At 33.9% G+C, this 19,594-nt stretch overlaps 2 protein-coding genes across 5 annotated transcripts; one reads left to right on the forward strand and one right to left on the reverse strand.

The window, feature by feature from the left end:
• The first annotated feature begins 7,497 nt into the window (after nt 1-7,497).
• On the forward strand, nt 7,498-11,815 carry LOC127074784 (glutamate receptor 3.6). Of its 4 annotated transcripts, XM_051016145.1 has the most exons (8): nt 7,498-7,687; nt 7,777-7,816; nt 8,131-8,413; nt 8,497-9,848; nt 9,933-10,210; nt 10,390-10,421; nt 10,500-10,906; nt 11,040-11,815. In XM_051016145.1, the coding sequence occupies exons 3-8, from the start codon at nt 8,143-8,145 to the stop codon at nt 11,511-11,513; spliced, it is 2,814 nt and encodes a 937-aa protein (XP_050872102.1). In that variant the 5' UTR covers nt 7,498-7,687; nt 7,777-7,816; nt 8,131-8,142; the 3' UTR covers nt 11,514-11,815. The 4 variants fall into 4 exon arrangements, with proteins under 4 accessions (XP_050872102.1, XP_050872100.1, XP_050872101.1 ...); XM_051016143.1 differs by lacking the exon at nt 7,498-7,687 and having other exon boundaries at nt 7,733-7,926; nt 8,098-8,413; XM_051016144.1 differs by lacking the exon at nt 7,498-7,687 and having other exon boundaries at nt 7,733-7,926; nt 8,122-8,413.
• A 218-nt stretch (nt 11,816-12,033) lies between these two features.
• Nucleotides 12,034-16,570, reverse strand: LOC127074785 (serine/threonine-protein kinase/endoribonuclease IRE1a). The gene is made up of 7 exons (XM_051016146.1): nt 16,282-16,570; nt 15,818-16,070; nt 14,336-15,696; nt 13,558-13,730; nt 13,120-13,366; nt 12,519-12,822; nt 12,034-12,337 (listed from the first exon to the last, which is right to left on the reverse strand). The coding sequence occupies exons 1-7, from the start codon at nt 16,389-16,391 to the stop codon at nt 12,194-12,196; spliced, it is 2,592 nt and encodes an 863-aa protein (XP_050872103.1). The 5' UTR covers nt 16,392-16,570; the 3' UTR covers nt 12,034-12,193.
• Between the last annotated feature and the right edge of the window lie 3,024 nt (nt 16,571-19,594).

Consider the following 19,594-nt stretch of genomic DNA (forward strand, 5'->3'; position numbering starts at 1 on the left):
GGTTGAAAAAGATGTTTGTTTTAAAAATAGAATGAGGGGATGAGAAAAGAATTCATTATTTACATTTTGTGTTTGATAAGACTTTTGGTCTTATGCCTACGTACCAACATAAATGAGAGATCAAAACCTCGTAGTTCATGGTAAAAATTTCAAAGATGGGTGGATTGATTTTAACAAAAGCTTAAAGATTTTTTGTTATCAATTGGAGAATACTCGACCAAACATCCATCGATAATGAGGGTTTTATAACATTTAAGAGGGAGGGATCCAACTTGGATAAAATCAACAAGTATGTCACTAACCCATAATAAATGGAAAGTCTTACACTCAACATATCATGGAATATGATACTTACATCTCAACCAAGGATAACTCAAATCTAAATGCTTTCTTTTTGAAAAGTTTGAAAGGAAAAAGGCACAAAGTGGCCAAAATGATTATATGAGGTTATTAATTATTTTTTGTCTTTTTAAAAATAAAGTCAATATAATTAAGTATTTTTACAAATTTGATTATGAAAATAGTTTGAAAATCAATGGCATAAGGTCAAGGTTTCTACTCATTAAAACAAGTCTAAGTTGAAAAATAACAAGCAAAGAAGTTTTGAAAATGAGAAAGGGATTTTGAAATTAAATAAGAAGAAGGTGGAGATGAATGGGCTATCCTAGATAAGATTTAAAAGTTTAGAGTTGAAAATATATAAACCATTAAAAGCATCCACAAGACAATAGTGTCAGATAGAAACCCATTTACTTTGGATTGTCAAGCAAACAACAAAGTCATAATCATCCAAGCAATTAATAAGAAAACCAATGGTATAAAATAAAGATAACCAATCATCGAAGCTAGCACTCTAAAGCAATCAATCTTCAATGTCCTTTATGTGTATTAGATGAAAAATCCCTTGAAACACACTCAAAGAGAAAACATCAAATAATAACAACAAGATCACAATCACAATTTAGGCAAAGAGAAAGAGTGTATCAGATAAACCCAAGGGAGTCTCTCAAGCTTGTGTCAGATGAATGGCATTGGCCAAGCTTTTGGTCTCAAATGAATGGCATTGGCCAAGTTTTTCTTCCATAGCTCATGAATGTTGCCTACTCTAAGTCCATATGTCCAAATCAAGTCACAGACAGTGGTCTAACAGTCCACCAATGTGTTTTTTAGTGTTTTTGTTTTTATTAAGTGTTTTAAGGTCCTAAGACCATAAACAAAATACAAGCACAAATATATCACAAGCACAAAATATAATGGCTCGAGTGAGCAAAGATGGAGATAACTAAAGCATAAACATAGGCCCAAGTGGGCAAAGAGCAAATATGATATGAGATGCTAAAATAAAAGCATAAAGTAAATAACAAGGAATAAAAGCATGAAGTAAATGATACTAAAATAAAGCTAATACAATAAGATGTTAGTAAATGTTAGTGAAAGAAGAAAATATGTTTTAGTCACTTTTTGGATAACACTCAACTATCCACTCACAAGAATGAAAATATGAACCGATACATCATTTATGAGAAGAGCTCAAACTTGGATGAAATTAAAAAGTATGCCACTAGCTCTCACAGATAGAAACAGAGCAAAATTTTCACATAATACCATGAGGAATAGGAGACTTACAATCTCACTTATAAAAATATCATTACCTTTGGGACAAATTTAGCGCCATGTTAAGCAATCGTAATTGGACTTATGTAGAAGTCACAACCATCTGAGGCAGGTCAATAATAATGTTGGTGTTAATCCATGCTAGAGACAAGGTATCCAAGACCAAGCTCCTAAAGCATACCACACAACAAAAAGAGGGGTGTGCTTATCTCAATCAAGCCTATGTTGATTCATCCGACACAAGGTCATTGATGAATCAATTAGCTAATGATCTATGAGAAGTCATTGTCCAAGAGATGATTAGGGAAGAAGTAAGATGAAGATGGAGAGATGAAATGAAAGAGATCCCAAATTGGTCAAGGGATGAACCTTACTTGATCAATACCATTCATTCATCTTGTGGGATAAAGTTTAAACTTCATCAACCCCCTAAATCCGATGGTATTGACCAAGTCAAGGTCCAATTCAACCAAGACCAAGGCCAAACAAAAGCAAGGTCAACACAAAGTCAATACAAAAGTTCATCAAAGCATTAAATCAATTAAACTATTTTTAAACAATTTTAAAATGAAGAAAATAAAATTTTCAAAGATCAAAAACCTAAAACAACTTCAAAACATAAAATAAATAGCCAATGGACTTATCATAGGTCAAGCAAGGTCAAAGGACCATTGACTGATTTTTTTGGCATTTTTAAAAAGTCAGAAGTAATTAAAAACTAATTAAAACAAGTTAAAAATCATAAAATTCACTTAAAATATCAAACTTAATACAAAAATTAATTTTAAATCAAAAACGGGAAGAGGAAAATATTTGTGAACTTTTGGTGTTTGTCCCGTAATTTTTGGATCAAAAATGAATTTTGGAAGAAAAAGCTATTTAAAAATTATTTTAGAAAAATAAAATAAAATAGAAAAATAAGAGCCATCAGATCTCCCTCATTAATTTAGGTGACAGATCTGATGATCAGAAGCGCGCGTTCCAACAATGCCTCAGTCAATGCAAGCACACGCGTGGTAATCAAAAGCAAAAGCCAAGATTAAAACGGGGAAGAGAGATCCAAGGGTGAAAGGCTTGCCACAACACCACTGGAGCCCTAGCTCCGGTCATCTTCTCAGGCGAGGGTCACCGGACTAGCAGGATCAAAAACTTCCAAAAATCGATGGATCATACATCATTTTAAAGATAAAATTGCAAGGATCATGAATATCACCTCATTTATTCCACCTCTCACTATATAATCATAAAAGTGAAGATGAAATTGGAGGTGTCCAACCTGAGTTGCTTCGATTCAAGTCTAAAACAACTCAGTCATGTTGCCTACATTGGTAGGACTTCATCCATCACAAAATTAAACTAAGATCTAGAGTACTGAGGGAGAATCGAATAGATGAAGTTTGACGAAAATCACCTTTGGTGAGCAGCTTCTGAGCCTTGATCTTGATGCAATTCTTAGTGATTTCTCTTCCTTTTGCTTGCAGAAGTTCAATGGAATGGAAAAGGGATTGAATCCTTGGATTTTTTGTTCACAATCTTGAGTTGAACAAAAACTCATTTTCAATAGAAATCTTCAAGGAATTCTCTATTTTGAGGTTATGTAATTGGCTAACAAAGTTGGGGCAAGGTTCTCCTTTAATTTTGAGCCAATGCACTTTGATTTATAGGCCAAGGAAATGATTCCCACACCTTTTCAAATTTGAATTAAAATTGAGTAATCTTGGTACATGGGTGCATGGGTGAATTTTCAGGCCCAAACAATGATTGAAAACCACTCCAATTCGTGCCAAAATGTTGTTGAAGTCATCACACAAAGCCATGCAAAGTTGTACATCAATTGGGGTTCAAAACTTGCCAAAACAAGCCATGAAAAGACCTCATGTGAAAATACTTCATTTCTCATCCAAATTATATGATCTTAGACTTTTTGGAAATCCCTCGCCATAAGGAACAACTTTGATGTTGGGACTTTTTCAATTTGAAGCTTTGAAAATGGAGAAAGTTGGCCTTGAAGATGGAGGTATCAAACATACTTAGACATTTTTCTAAGTTAAAAGTCAAATGAACCCTCTTTCCACCTTGAATAACTTTTGATATGAGCTTCAAATGATCTTGGATCCTTCTACAAAGTTATATATATTCAATTTGACCCTAAATTTGGCACCATTTGGAGCTTGGATGATGGAGTTATGGATTTTAGACGTTGAGGAAATTTGCTTGTTCAATGATGAGGACCAAAATAGACTTATAATGTTTCCTCATGGTACATGACTTTTAAAGTATAATTTGATATTTATCAAAGAATAAAATTTTAAGAATATATCTTTAAGTTAATCATGAAACTTGGATCATCTTCATATCATAAAAAATGAGGAAGTTATGGTTCTTGAAAGGTAACTTTCTATTTAGGGCACATACAAAATGATCTTTCACCATAAAAAATGACTTTCCAAGCAAAATTAACTCTTAAGGACAACATAAAAGATGTTTGGAATGCCATAAAGAGTAACGTTTCTCTTGGAATCATTTTCATATGATAAAAATTGTAGGAGATAGGGTCTAGGAAACCCTAGATTTGATTAGTTGACTTTTGTGGTCAACTTCCTTGAATCAAGTTGCACACTTAAAGTTACTTTGCTCTTAAGGGATCATGGAGAATCATATATGCTTATGATGATGTAAAATGAAGTATATGTTGATATATTTGACCAAATATTAAAGAAACTTGCTAAGGAAGGCACACAAGATACCCAGATGAATTAGGGTTTCTTTGACAAAAAAGCTTCAAACTCTTGATGATCTCTTGATCAAAATGACAAATAAAGAACATGGGGATCCATATATGATGTTTAGAGCCAAAGTGGACCTTTGTTTGCTTTATATCTTGTATTGAGGGTCTCAAACCCTAGTTGTGGGCTTGGTGAGGCACATATGGACACACACATTACCTACAAAAGAAACAAAACCACACTAGACATATTTTTGTATTTTGGTTAGTAAACAAAGAAAATAAAGTATGATACAATCACAAATGCTTTGTGATCTCTCCCAATGCAAACCCAATGAATGATAAGTAAGGAGAATACCAAAGTGTGATCCCAAAGGGGTCTTAGGGGTCAAAATTGGGGTCTTACACACGCCTCAAAGTACCATCCAAATTTGGAAGCCTTAAATCGTTTGGTTGTACCAATGGTTGTGGCAAAACAATCCTAGTTTGGTTCCATTTATTATCAGCAAATATATGATTAATAAGTTTACTCATTCTTAAAACTACAGCAAACCTTGCCTAGTTCACATATTTGATGAATACATTTGACCTTATTCGGGTGAGTCCATTTGTTGTTGCTAGATTGTATAAATGAATCTGATGTTTGGCTGAGAGAATGAGATGGAGAAATGGTTGATTAGGTTGCTGCTAACCTGTTGCAAAAAGTAAATGCAAAACACATTCATGATATACAAGTAAACTGTATAGTCATAAATTAGAGACACCAAATATAACTATGTAAGAAATTCTCATACTTTATTTTAAACGCCAAAACTTGGGGATGGTTTAAGTTAATGTGGAGCTTCGATCCATTCCATGAATTTGATAGGCTAGGCGTACCAGATGCTGCATAAACATATATAATTGTAGTTATATGCCAGAACGACTGAAACAACAAGCAACACAGTTATCGTCAAAACATTTGATTAGATGGCAGACCTTGATTTTGTTTACACCAGACATGTGTTAAGATAAGTATTGTTGGACCAGGAGAGTTGTTTGATAATTATAGTTCATGAATTGTTTAGCGTGATCTTCCTATAACGCAACCTCAATGATATTACATGCCTCATCATGAAGAGTTATATTGGCACACGATTTCTTACCAACCCCGCCCATTTGCGTCTTCACAACATCTTGCAGAACACCTATAACGTCTAAAGTTACAAAGAATCCATACAGTTAAAAAGTAGTTGTTCGATAACACAATAAATGTAAAACAAAGTATAAGACATGATACGCCAACATCATAAAAAACTCATCATACAAGAGATCGTTACTGAATTTTTCAGTAAGAAAATCGACTATAGCCTTAAACTTGAATTAGTGTGGTGGTACTTCGGGTATTTCCATCTTTAAAACCGTGGTTCCTCCATTGAATAGAAGTTTCAGGTTGTTGTTGCATACTTTGAAAGTGAAGTCATTAACAATAGGCTCTCCATTGTAATGACAATATGTTTCATGTTCCACAAGTTTTTCAATCCAATCTTTAAACTCTCGATTACGGGTTGTCACGTGAATTTTGAACACCCTTTAATGTAAATGTACATTTAAAGGAGGCATTCAGAAAAATTTATGTAAACATGGCTACTAACAGTTACCTCAGCATCCGGAGTTTATGGCCTCGCCTCGCCGGGAAGAACCAAAAGTTTAGTCTTTCGCGCATATGACTGAGACAGGATAGTGAGGGCAACTTGATCAAGACATGCAATAAATTTTCGAAGGGATGCTAGTTGATTATAATAATATAGCTAAAGTTTAACCACATGAACCACTGTTAGAATAATACAATGACTATTTAAATTAGAAGATCCAACTTTACACGAGCCTTGGACTTTTGTGTCATTATAATAAGAATCAAAATATTGTATCCACTCATAAATTTACTTTATAATAACCATTATTTTATTTGTAATGCATTTTTAATCAACTTATAATCATTTTCTCCATCACATGTTTGAAGATCGACATAAAAAGGTCATTGTCCCGTTCATCACTATCATTACACTGTAGAAAAGCACCGATATCATTTTTTTAATATAAATAATTTATAATGAAAATGCATTTTAAAAAGTTTATGCAATTGACTTTTGATGAATTAATAGCTGATTACAAATATTAACCTTTTTTCTTTCAAATTAATACATATTGAGTTTATGCTGAATGAAAATGTACAGAAAATAGAATAATAGAACGAAATGAAAATTATATTTGATTTTAATATTTTATGATGGAAGAATATAAATTATTATTTCCGCTAAAATTGAAAGAGAAGAAATATAATTATTAATGATAGAATGAAATAAAACTCATATAATTTTATTTTAGTCTGATCCATTCAATTTTAATTTATCTTAATATCACTTTATTTTGTCTTTATATATTTTCTTTTATTTCATTCAAGAAAGTGTTAAATAATCTTAAATATGATTCTTCTGCTCTTATATCTTTTAAGCCCCAAATAGTTGTGCATTTAAATTATTTTAAGAAAAGAACATAAATATTAATATAAATTTTAAATTTATAATTATACGGATCAAATAAACTATCTAAACATATTTTTAAACCTAATAGATAATGATTTTTTAAGATCATATTAAAAAAATTCTTTTAAAATTCAAACTTTAATCTTCCATCTCATATTTTATGTTTTCTTAAGTCTGAAAGATGGGATGATTTATATAGGCTATCTCATTTTTATGACTTATATTATTAGGGTTGCTCTTTTCATTTTTATTTTCAAGAGTGTAATTCAGACTTTTAAAAATTCAAAAATATTTCTCATATATTTAAAGATGTATCTTCGAATTCGAATACACTAATAAAACAAACATTTCATCCCTATTTTACCCAAAGAAAATAGGTCAAGATACACTTTATTAGTCTCTTTCTTTGAAAGTGATGTTGCAGCACCACTAAAAATGGAAAGAGCAACCCCTATTTTTTTTTTCTTAAAAAAACGTGAACCATGGTTGAAATGAAACCATAATTAAGAATGTCAGAAGATCCAACCATACATGAACCTTAGATTTCACATTGATTATGAATACTATTATAATAATAAAATCTGTTTGCCACCAAAATATTTTATCAACATTGAATTCAGCAATTAACACCAACTTCAAGGCAACTTCTCTTGTCGTTTTCACACACAAGTTCATATCACATACAACAGATTCTTGCTTATGAATTTGTTTCCAGCGGCATTCTCGAATATTGTCTTCAAGTGAAAGGAACAATTCCTTACTGTTCCAAAAACATTGATGCTGTTGGCCTTATCTGAAAATGAAACGCACTATCTATCTCCAAGTGGGTACCACCAATCATTCAATACATATTTCCCACACACAGCTTTTACATTAACCCTTTTTAAGATCTAACTTTTTCTTACTGTCCAGGTTTCCAAAACTATATCCTAATCATTCAACACTGCTTCAGGTTTAACTTGACACCTTTTTTTCATCTGGGTACATGTAAAGTTTGTTTTTTTATGCTCAAGTTGAACAGAACATCAAGTTTTCTGCATCATTTTGCTGACCAAACTTTAGGTACCTTAATCTGCTAAAGTCATGGTTTCACATGCTGCTAACTGTTACGGCTCCTTGAATTTTTATACTTTTTTATAAAATAATGAGACCCACTTTATTGCTTTATTCTTCTTTTCCACTTTGGTTTTGAGTATGCTATGTGCTTTGCATCTGTGTTTTTGTTATATGAAGGTGTTGCTTTATTTGTTTCTTGAGTTTCAATAGGAAATTGAAACCATGATTAGAGTTTGGCTTGTGCTGTTGATGGCTCTCTCCAATTTGTTGTTCTCTTCTGCTGCGGTTGGCTTGGAGAATTCGACAGTACCGGAGTTTATAAATATTGGGGTTCTCTACTCTTTCAATACTAGTGTTGGTAGAATAGTGAAAATTGCGGTGGAAACTGCGGTTGACGATATAAATTCTGATTCTACTATTCTTGGTAAAACTAAGTTGACGCTCTCATTTCAAGAAGATTCAAAATACAGAGGCTTTTTGAGCATTGCTGAAGGTACTTTTTTCTGTTTTTTCGGGTATAGAACTTACTTCATGTCTTACAGATTATGATTATTGTATTGAATACGTTGTAAACAGCGTTGCAGCTCATGGCGACACACACTGTGGCCATTATCGGTCCGCAGACATCTACGACCGCTCATGTCATATCTCATATAGCAAATGAGCTTCATGTTCCTCTGTTATCGTTTTCAGCCACAGATCCTACTCTTTCCTCGCTTCAATTCCCGTTCTTCATTAGAACTGCTTTCAATGACATTTTTCAAATGACTGCAATAGCAGACATGGTTAGCCACTACGGTTGGAGAGAGGTTATCGTGGTCTACGGGGATGACGACCATGGGAGGAACGGAATTGGTGCGCTAGCGGATAAGCTTGCTGAGAGACGTTGCAAGATATCGTTTAAAGCACCGATGACTCCTGATGCAAAGAGGGAGGAGATTACTGACATTCTTGTTCAGGTGGCTTTGGCAGAATCTCGGGTTATAGTTCTTCACACAAGTACTTCTTGGGGTCCAAAAGTCTTGAGTGTTGCAAAGTCTCTTGGAATGATGCAAAACGGTTATGTTTGGATTGCTACTACTTTTCTCACATCTTATATCGACATAGATAGTCCACTCTCTTCCGATGAAATGGATAACATTCAAGGAGTTATTACACTAAGAATGTACATACCAGATTCGAAACTCAAAAGATCCTTTGTTTCTAGGTGGACGAATTTGACTAGAGGAAAGGAGGGAAACGGTTCTCTTGGTTTGAGTACGTACGGTATCTTTGCGTATGATACTGTTTACGTGCTTGCTCGCGCCCTTGATACATTTTTGAAACAAGGGAACCAAATTACATTTTCGCATGATCCAAAGATATCTGAACTACGTGGAGACAGCTTGCATCTAGATGCTGTGAAAATCTTCAATGAAGGAAACCTGTTGTGTAAAAGTATTTATGCGGTTAACATGACTGGTGTAACGGGTCCATTCAGGTATACTCCTGATGGAAACCTTGCTAATCCAGCATATGAGATCATCAATGTGATCGGATCAGGTACTCGCAGAATCGGTTATTGGTCTAATTACTCCGGATTATCAGTTGTTCCTCCAGAAACACTTTATTCAAAACCACCTAACCGTTCCTATGAAAACCAAAAGCTACTCACTGTGTTTTGGCCGGGAGAAACAACCCAAACACCTCGCGGTTGGGTTTTTCCAAGCAATGGAAAGCTGTTAAGAATCGGAGTACCAAAAAGGGTTAGTTACCGCGAATTTGTTTCTCAGGTACAATCCACTGACATGTTCAAGGGATTCTGCATTGATGTGTTTCTTTCTGCAGTAAACTTGTTACCCTATGCTGTCCCCTATAAGTTTGTTCCATACGGTGACGGTCAAAGCAATCCTAGTAACACTGAGCTTGTGCGTCTGATCACAGCCGGTGTGAGTACCATTCCAACAGTTTTTAAGAAAGTTTGGATGTTTTATGCTACATATCTGAGACCACTTTATATCTTTGCCATATAGGTTTTTGATGCTGCAGTAGGCGACATTACAATTACCACAGAGAGAACAAAGATGGTTGATTTTACTCAGCCATATACCGAGTCTGGTCTAGTGGTTGTAGCATCGGTTAAGAAGACGGATTCCAATGCTTGGGCATTTTTGACGCCATTTACACCAATGATGTGGACTGTAACAGCTATCTTTTTCCTACTAGTTGGTGCAGTTGTCTGGATTCTAGAACATAGACTGAATGATGATTTTAGGGGACCTCCAAAAAAACAAGTCGCCACAATTTTGTGGTAATCAAATCCGGTCTTTCTCTATCTCCCCGCTCTTCTCAGGCTCAACATATTGAACCTTTTTGGAACCCTACCTATGTTTCGATGCATGCAATAATCATATGTATCAATGTTATAGTTTTTCAACTAAAATTTTCCTGATATCTCTTTGTAACTTATATTTGTGTTTAATTCTGCAGGTTTACTTTTTCAACTATGTTCTTTGCTCACAGTAAGTGTCATTTCTGTCATCTGTGGCGCCTTTTGTCGACTTCAAGTAAATGAATTTTCTCTTTTCCTTACAATGTAGGGGAAAACACAGTGAGCACTCTTGGTCGTTTTGTGCTGCTTATATGGCTATTTGTAGTTCTAATAATCAACTCGAGTTACACGGCAAGCCTGACTTCAATCCTCACAGTGCAACAACTTTCTTCACCTATTAAAGGCATTGAAAGTTTAGTAAATATGAAAGAGCCTATTGGTTACTTGCAGGGCTCTTTTGCCCGATCCTATTTGATTGACGAAATCGGTATTCATGAATCCAGACTAGTTCCTCTAAAAACACCCGAAGAGACTGCGAAAGCGCTGGAAAAAGGTCCCCAAAAGGGTGGTGTTGCTGCATATATTAACGAGCGCGCTTACATAGAGCTCTTCCTTTCAAGCCGGTGTGATTTTACCATTGTAGGTCAAGAGTTTACCAAAAATGGTTGGGGATTTGTAAGTATCTCCATACACAAGCACTTTTGTCTTTTTAGTGCTTGGACTTTGCAGTTTATTTTGGTTCCCTTGTTCAAAGTTCTCAACTGATATAGTAGTTTTTCTCTGTTTCTCGTAATCCATTTTTCTGCAGGCCTTTCCACCAGACTCACCATTAGCAGTTGACCTGTCAACTGCCATTTTGGAGTTAGCAGAAAATGGAGATTTACAAAGGATCCATGACAAATGGCTTTTGAGCAGTGCTTGTCGATCACAAGGTGCAAAGCTTGAAGTGGACAGACTCAATCTCAAAAGCTTTTGGGGACTTTACCTAGTCTGTGGTTTGGCATGTTTTCTTGCTCTTCTGATATATCTTATTCAGACCTTGAGGCAGTACAAAAAGCACAGTCCAGATGAACTTGAGTCTACAGGCCAAGGTCCAGGATCTTCACGCCTGCGGACTTTTCTTTCATTTGTAGATGAAAAAGAAGAGATAGTTAAGAACCGCTCCAAGAGAAGGCAAATGGAAAGGATATCATATAGAAGCACAAGTGAGGTTGGATCAACCATAGTCTCCAACAAAGATTTTTCTCAGTCATCGTTAAACAGAATTGTTTCTGAAGTATGACCAACTGTTGCCACTTCTTGTACACTAATGACTTCGGATCCACTGCAATCAAATCTACAATAACTATAGTAACTGCTAGGTTCCTACTGCATTTCTTTTACCGTCCCAGTAAATATATTTGTAGGATATATCAACTTGTGTCTGACTGTAGTGTAACCTAGAGGTTTAGAACAAGATCCGTTTGCAATTTCTATTCTTACTTGTGGTTTCTGTAGTATATATAATTTAGAACAAAAATCATCACATATTATTTAAAATGAAATAGGCCAATTGGTGGCTCCATTTCTTTGATTGTAGCATAACAGATGATATTACTCAACATAGTAGATTGTTAGGTATCTGGTATTTTTAAGTTCTGAGAGGGTAGAAAGAAAATCAAAATGATTGCTCAAGTGTCTTAACTTGGCTTTGCATGATAAATTGACCTATTCGGTTTAAATATTAAAACCTTTAGAGGTTATATTTGATTATCAACAGTTCATAATAGCATAATACCAAGTCAGACATGTAGTTATTCAAATTTGTAGTAAATTGGCACAGCTCAGATTGATCAATAACAATATAAATACACTGACACGTAAATCATTGTTTTTTATTAAATATCTACATAATCTGCTTCATGCTGCAACCAGTCTTTCCTATATGATCTATTTTTAGGCCATATGAAGCAGGACAAGGCACTAATCATCATTTTTAAAATACCTTTGAAAACACTCTTCCTCCTTGCAATGCTTGCATATGACATTATACACTTCAATCAAGAGTCTTGGGAATCGGCTTGCAAAGTAGTCGTTGTATCCTTCAGGAACAGGTCCAACTAATTCCTGAAAAGCCAGTGAGAAATTAGAAGCCATGGTTTTGCAAACAAGTATCAGACACCGACGCACGCCTATTTCTAGAGGTGTTCATAGGTCAAAACCCACCCCCACCCATGGTTTTGCCAAGTACCCAACAGAAACAACAAAGAACGAAAATATATTAAATGCTACTGGCCCAAGAAATAACCTGGATTTCCTGTGGCAATTCTCCATAATGATTTAGCTTGTTTCTCATAACCCGCAACAAGTCTCGAACACTGTTAAACTTATAGCGCCGGTAACGACCAATGTTAGCAATGAAAGCTGGTTCCATCTTTTCATCCCATTTACCACCTAAGGCTGTTGTGGCAATGCTTTCTAACGCCCACAAAAGATTAGAACTAATCTCTCTATCTTCCAGTTCCACCCTGTCACTAGTGTCACGTAAAAATGAAAGTCTCTTCTCGGAACACCAAAAAAAAGGATGGTGCAACACTTCAATCGCTTTCGGCCTGGCAATAAAAGAAATAACTTTTGTAATGAAATCACTTGTTGGAAACCTCCTGAAATCAGCAGATCAACAAACACACAAATAAAACTACAAAAGATTGACCGTTAGAGATTATCATAATAGGGTAACTCTCTCAAATCTTAATTTATCATCCATAATAAGTATGTTGGTTTGAACTTTGAGCCTTGATCATTTTATACAACATTAGAACTAAGCAAGCCATATCAGATGCAATGCTGTGAAGGTATGAGAAAATATATTTCCATCCTTCAAAACACAATGAATGATAACGATTTACCTTAGATTAGGTTCAGGGTTTAATAAACAGCTAATAAGATCCTCAGCTTCCGGGATGAACTGAACTAAGAATAAATCCTTTCGATTTTCCACAATATTGATATCACGTTCAAGACTTTGTCCAAATGGATGTCTTCCCCCAGTCATACAGAAAAAAAGAACACAACCTAAACTGAATATATCTACAGCTCGTGTTTGACGTCCTTGACCAAGCTGTTCTGGGGCTTGCCAGCCTGAACTGCCCCCACCTGCAATTAAGCTATTAAGCCTTCGTACTAAAACAGCAGACAGAATAAAGTAAAATAAGCCTTTGAATAACATTTGATTGAATCAATAAGGGAAGAAATTTGAAAACAAAACAAAAGTTAGGAAACAACTCCTAAGAGCCTGTTTGGCTTAATGTTTTCTATATTCATTCCTTCTTCGGAGGAGTTCTTACCAGTAGCATTATGACCCAAAGAGGACATATTTTCAAGAAGACGTTTGCTAATGCCCATGTCAGAAAGCTTCGCACATAGGGATCTTTCCTTGTTTATTAGAACATTTTGGGGTTTCAAATCTCGATGTATTATTCCTAGTTCATGCAAATGAGCAACCCCGGAAACAATATCCCTAAGTTGCAAAACAAAAACGGAAGTTAGTTACAATTTATAATAAAAATCTGCAAAATAAACTACACTTAGAATGTGGGCATCCAAGTAAGAGCTTTCATTGATTGAAGGTTTATCTCGATTCTCAACTTGACTTGGATCAACTATAAGAATCCACATCGAATCTAAATAGGTTTTTTCTTAGTCGTCCTTTCCTATTAATTATAATGCTTTCCTCCAATCTTGGACTACATTTTATTATTTTCATTTTATTAACTATTTGCCAAAGCTACATTGTTAAAAATTTAAAAGTTACTGTTAAAACATTAAGTGCACGCAAGTTCTTAGCAGACACCACCCCGGTTCTCCACAATGCAACATATCACTCCTCTAACCATCAAGTATCTCGCTAGTCAGCAAAATCTAGTAGACTGCTATATGTAGAGTTCTGCCAACTAACAAAACGCCTACTTCAACCTGGTCCAACAGCCTTCACTAACCTCATTTTTTCAGTGTTGAACGAGGGAAAGTAAGAAAATTGCAATCTCATAATATGTCTATTAGTATTATCTTTTGGTTGAATATGTCGTTTAATAAATCATAAATCAAAGAAGAAATTATATCAACCTCATCAATTTCAGTAATAGAGGTGATGGATGGCCATTTTTTTCCCAAAGATATTGTGTATCATGCTTTCCTGTCTCCATTTTTCCTTTTATCAATTTGGGTGTTTTGTCCTTCCTAAAATTGGAATTTTCTGATATATCTGAATAAATTTGAATCAAATCGTCTAAGTTGCAAATACAGCGTTCCAGTGCAAGGTAAATAAAATCTCGATCACGCTCCACCCCATGCCATCGGACAATGTTTGGATGATAATCAGACACAATGAGGTTTTGGATTTCTTTACAGGCTACACTATGATGAGTTTTGACAAGACGCTTGACTGCAACCGGACGGCCTTCATATCTTCCATCAAGGACAATCGTACCATTGCTTCCCTTAGCAATCTCTTCATTTGAAACGAATATTTTACCAATTCTTCGTCCATCAACACCTTCATCAGCTTGATTTAAGTTCTTCCATGCTTCTCCATCAGCATCCCTTCTTGTCAGAGCATCTTCATCTTCTGAAGTAAGATGCTTTTCCATTTTATCGGTAGTGCCGCGGTTCTTTCCTGACTTGTGTGTTTTCTTTCTCTTAGCAGGTGAATTTTTCAATTCGGGCTCTCTGTTTTGGTCCTTTGGTATATCTTGATTCTTAATCGCCTTCACTAGAAGAAAGCAGATGAGTGAAAAACCCAACACCAAAAGAAAAACCATAAACAACATACTAGGTAATGGAGTTGACCATCCACTCTTCTTGTAGAAATAAACATCACCCGGTGAAGTAATCTCAATGAGAGGCTGAGGGTGTCCATCAATACTAGGTTGCAATGGAATCATCAGATCTGAGGCGGCCACTGAGAGTATATCACTTTCAGGAAAAGCCCCGTGTAAACTTTCAGTGATTAAAGATTCTAAAAGAAACCTTTTTTTCACGCGGAAGACATTTTGCATCTCTTGACATGGGTAAGGCATCGCAAAATTGAGTCCACTTTCAGAAAGATATCCATCCTCTACATCAAATGTAGTATGTTGGCATAATAATACAGCCTCGAATTCAGCTACTGTCAAATTCCACAATACTCTTCTAGAGTTGGGGCTAACAGACCGCAGAGAATAATCTGTCCTAAAAATCTTGAGCAGCGTCTGCGATGAATTTAGCTTCTTAGGATCCGCACTCATGATATTTCTAACGCCCTGCCTAGCATGACTCAAAGGTGCAAAAACATTATCAGGGTCAGAGTTGGCGTGGATTTGAATGATCGATCCAGTTTTAGCATCTACTTCAAATAAACTGATTTCTTTGGATCCAAGTATGACAGCTCCATCATCCGAAATTGTAGGTGTCCGAAGTACAAATTCTGCAATAGACTCTGAGATTCTCTGCAGACATTGATAAACAATCAACATAACATCAAGCTCGGAATTCCTCAGCAAAAAAACAATAAATGGCACTTATATAAACATGACCTTGGAAGTAACATATCTACAACAAAACAGATACCATTTTACCAAAGTGCTTGTCATGCATGTACAAAGACCAATCATCGCCGCACTCGACCAACCCGCTAACCGGCACCGGCACCGCAGATGCATTATTTTCTTTACCACGTTCCTTATTGACAGGAGCTTGATACGAACTAAAGATCGGCGATCCGGTGGAGAATGACCATATCACCCTCATGGGATCATTCTCCTGAGTGTCCATTAAATACAATGTCCCATCTAGTGTAGCAATCAGCGCTGTTTCTGCCTTACTGTCAAGAAACACATTTCACAAAAAGATTAATCAGAGCTTATTTCATGGCATAAACACACATAAATAAATAATTGAAAAAGCTTATAACAATGTTGCATCCGATAAATCTTGCATGGAATATTAGTATAAGTTTGTGATGATTGTGAATGAAAATGGAAAGAAAATGAAAGAGAAAGAGAAAGAATTGAGAAAGAGTTGAGGAAACTGACGGTGGAAGGGAGAGAAGGGAACGTGATGTGGGAGAAATGGCGTTGACGGAGGAGTATTGATTGAGGATCAAGAGGAGGAAGAAAATGCGGAAGAGAGAGAAGAGTTTCATTTGAGGAAGGAAATGATGGTGTGGAATGGAATGGAAGTAAAATAGGGTTTGTTGGATTGGGAGAAGGAGAATTGCAACGGAGAGAATCGAAGATTCCAAGCTTCTTTTCTTTTCTACCTGCAATACAATTCAATGCAATGCAATGGAGAATGGAATTTTGGTTGGACTTGTACTAACGTGACTTGACTAGCAATATTGCTTTTCGTCTCAATATCACTTTTGTAATTTTTTTTTTAATTTTATTTTATTCATATTATATCTTTTTAATTTAAATTTGTAAAAGAACTAATTGTTAAGAATATATTTGTATATAATTAAATGTTTGATTAGAATTGATGGTTAATTTTGGAGTTTATATTATGATAGAGATATACATTTCTTGTAAACTTATTCTTTTATAAACTAGGCTTAGATGGTTAATTTTTAAAATACTTTTAAATATTTGAAATGGCTTAACGGAGTTTTTTTAAAATAATAAACTATTATAATAAAGAAGTTTATATTAATTTTAAGACTTTGTTTGATAAGCCTCTCATATGATAATTTAGACCTGTTTGATAATGGTATTTTTCATTATGAGCTTTTAGCTTATTTTACTATCTTATAGTTTATTTTCCATACGCTATTTCAAATAGCATTTTATCTTATAATTTATAATTTATCATATTTTCTTTCATTTTTATCCTTATTATTTTAATAAAAACTCTTTTTTATTCTTTATAATTTATTTTAATTTAAAATTAAATAAATATGAATTAAATATTTTTTATGTCATTTTACATTTATAAGTTAGTTGGATCATTATTTTATCAAACACTTTAATTAACTTATCAATTATCAATCATCAATTATTGACTATAAGATATAAGTTATCAATCATTAGTCATCAACCATAAGTTATAAGTTAGTTTATCAACCAACCGTTATTTTTGTCAAAAAGAACCTAATTGTAAATTTGATAAATAAATAAAAATATTAGAAGAATCGATATAGTTTTGAATCATTTTTATCATTTTTAAAATTTCTTAATATTCTACCCTATAACTTTTACATTAATTATATTTACTTTTACACTTACATTAATGTAATTTATCAACAGAATCTATAACCAAAAATCAAAAATTCTTTTGACCCTTGGCTCAAATCATCATAATAAGGTAGAAAGATTAAAGATCCAAAATAAAAAGTTTATAGTAGTAGTCATATGAATTCACCTAATTATGATTGTTATAGTTCTATTCCAAAATTTATGCTAATACAATTTGGAAATGTCTCAATATCGAAAAACATCAACTTTCAATATATGGAAACCATGGGAGTTGAGATGTTTTTTGAATCTTTCATATCAAATTTATTTAGGAGCTCTAAATAATATTTTTTTCTAGGCGATGAATGTTCCAGTTCGATTTTCTTTATCTACAATCCTAAGAAGTAGGTAAGTTCTACCATTAGATGCATTTTGAACTCTCCATTATGGAATGGAAATAAAATATAGTTTATTGGATTGAGAGAAGGAGAACAGCGACAGAGAGAATTGAAGATTCCAAACTTCTTCTCGTTTATTCTCTACCTGAAATACAATGCAATGGAGAATGGAATGTTTGGTTGGACTTTGTATTAACATGACTTGACTAGCAATATTGTTTTTCTTAACTCTCGTCCTAATATCAGTTTTTTTATTTTATCATTCATATTGTATATTTTAAATTTAAATTTATTAATTGGGGATGATGTGGCACACCACATGGCGTGACAGTGTGGGATAGATACTAACATATGGTGTGTCATGTTATAGTTTTGACTATTTTATATTAATAAATTAAATAGAAGGAGATTTTGGATGCTAATTCGTCATACAAGATGAACAAGATGAAGATTCGTATCTAGAACTCATAATTTTTCATTAAGATTGTCACAAAATATGATTATTCATATTTGAATCTAGAATATGACACTAAATATTATAAAATTCACTTTCTTTTTTATATTCCTTTTTATTTCTCTTTTGTAACATTCTTTACTCCATGCTATTACAAATTGCTCTACTATATTGATGAGACTAAAGTGCAACTAATAACCTAATTATATTTTTAATTCTCATGATAAAAAATAATTTTAAGTTGTGATTCGTTGTACTTGGATAAGGATGATTTAGAGTTAATGGAACAACCACTAGGTCAATAAAACCATAAATAATCATCACTTGATCTTATAAGTATACACCATCCGGTTACTATTATAAGTAAATTTGATTTTTTTTATATATTTGACTGTCAATATATCTAGTCCATATATGGACTAGATACATTAACATTCAAATGTACCAAAAAAGTCAATTTTGCTTATAATAGTGACCGGAAGGTGTAGGTACTTTGACCATAGTGCTTTTTTTGCAACTATTTAAGTGCATCCTTGTTACTATTTGCGATTTAATCTCATCAAGTAGAGTGATCTTCAATTGCAGACAAATAGGAATGTTACAAAAGAAAAATGAAAAGTAATAGAAAAGAGAAATGAAAAGGAATAGAAAAGAGAAAATGAATTTTGTAAATTTTTTTAGTAGCGAAATTTTGGTTCAACTATTCATTCACCTTCTGCCATGGTTTTAGTGATGGATTCTAGATTTTAATGATGGACTATGGGTTTTAGCTAAGAATCTCAATTTAGATCATCTTATGATGGATTAGCATCTAAACTACCCATCTCTATTTAATTTATTAATATAAAAGGGTCAAAATTGTCATTTAACACGACATGTCAGCATTTTATCATAATGTCATGCCATGTGGTGTGCCACCTCGTCCTCTGTCAATAAAAGTTAACGGGAGGAACCATTAGTTTGAGCGAAAAATTTTAAGGGCGGATTTTTGAAGAAAATATTTTAGGAGACTAAAATCGATCCATAAATTTAAAAGAAATTACAAGTATATTTTAGAAGATGTGATGCGACTACCATTCTCCCTCAAATAAACAATTTTGTATATTCTTTATTATCGACTAGAAAAATGTGATTTATGGTCAATTTTGACTTAGAATCACCCATTCTGATTTTAATCAAAAAAAAATAATATTTAAATAAGTGACTTTCATGTATATTTAAGTTTTTGTTTGTGTTTTTTTGCTAGTTTGTTTGTTTTGTTTATGGCTTTGTGCAAAGTTGTCTTATTTTATGTCTCATTGCAGTATTTATTTGATTCATATTA

This window comes from Lathyrus oleraceus, chromosome 4, assembly GCF_024323335.1.
Source record: "Lathyrus oleraceus cultivar Zhongwan6 chromosome 4, CAAS_Psat_ZW6_1.0, whole genome shotgun sequence".
Taxonomy (NCBI): domain Eukaryota; kingdom Viridiplantae; phylum Streptophyta; class Magnoliopsida; order Fabales; family Fabaceae; genus Lathyrus; species Lathyrus oleraceus.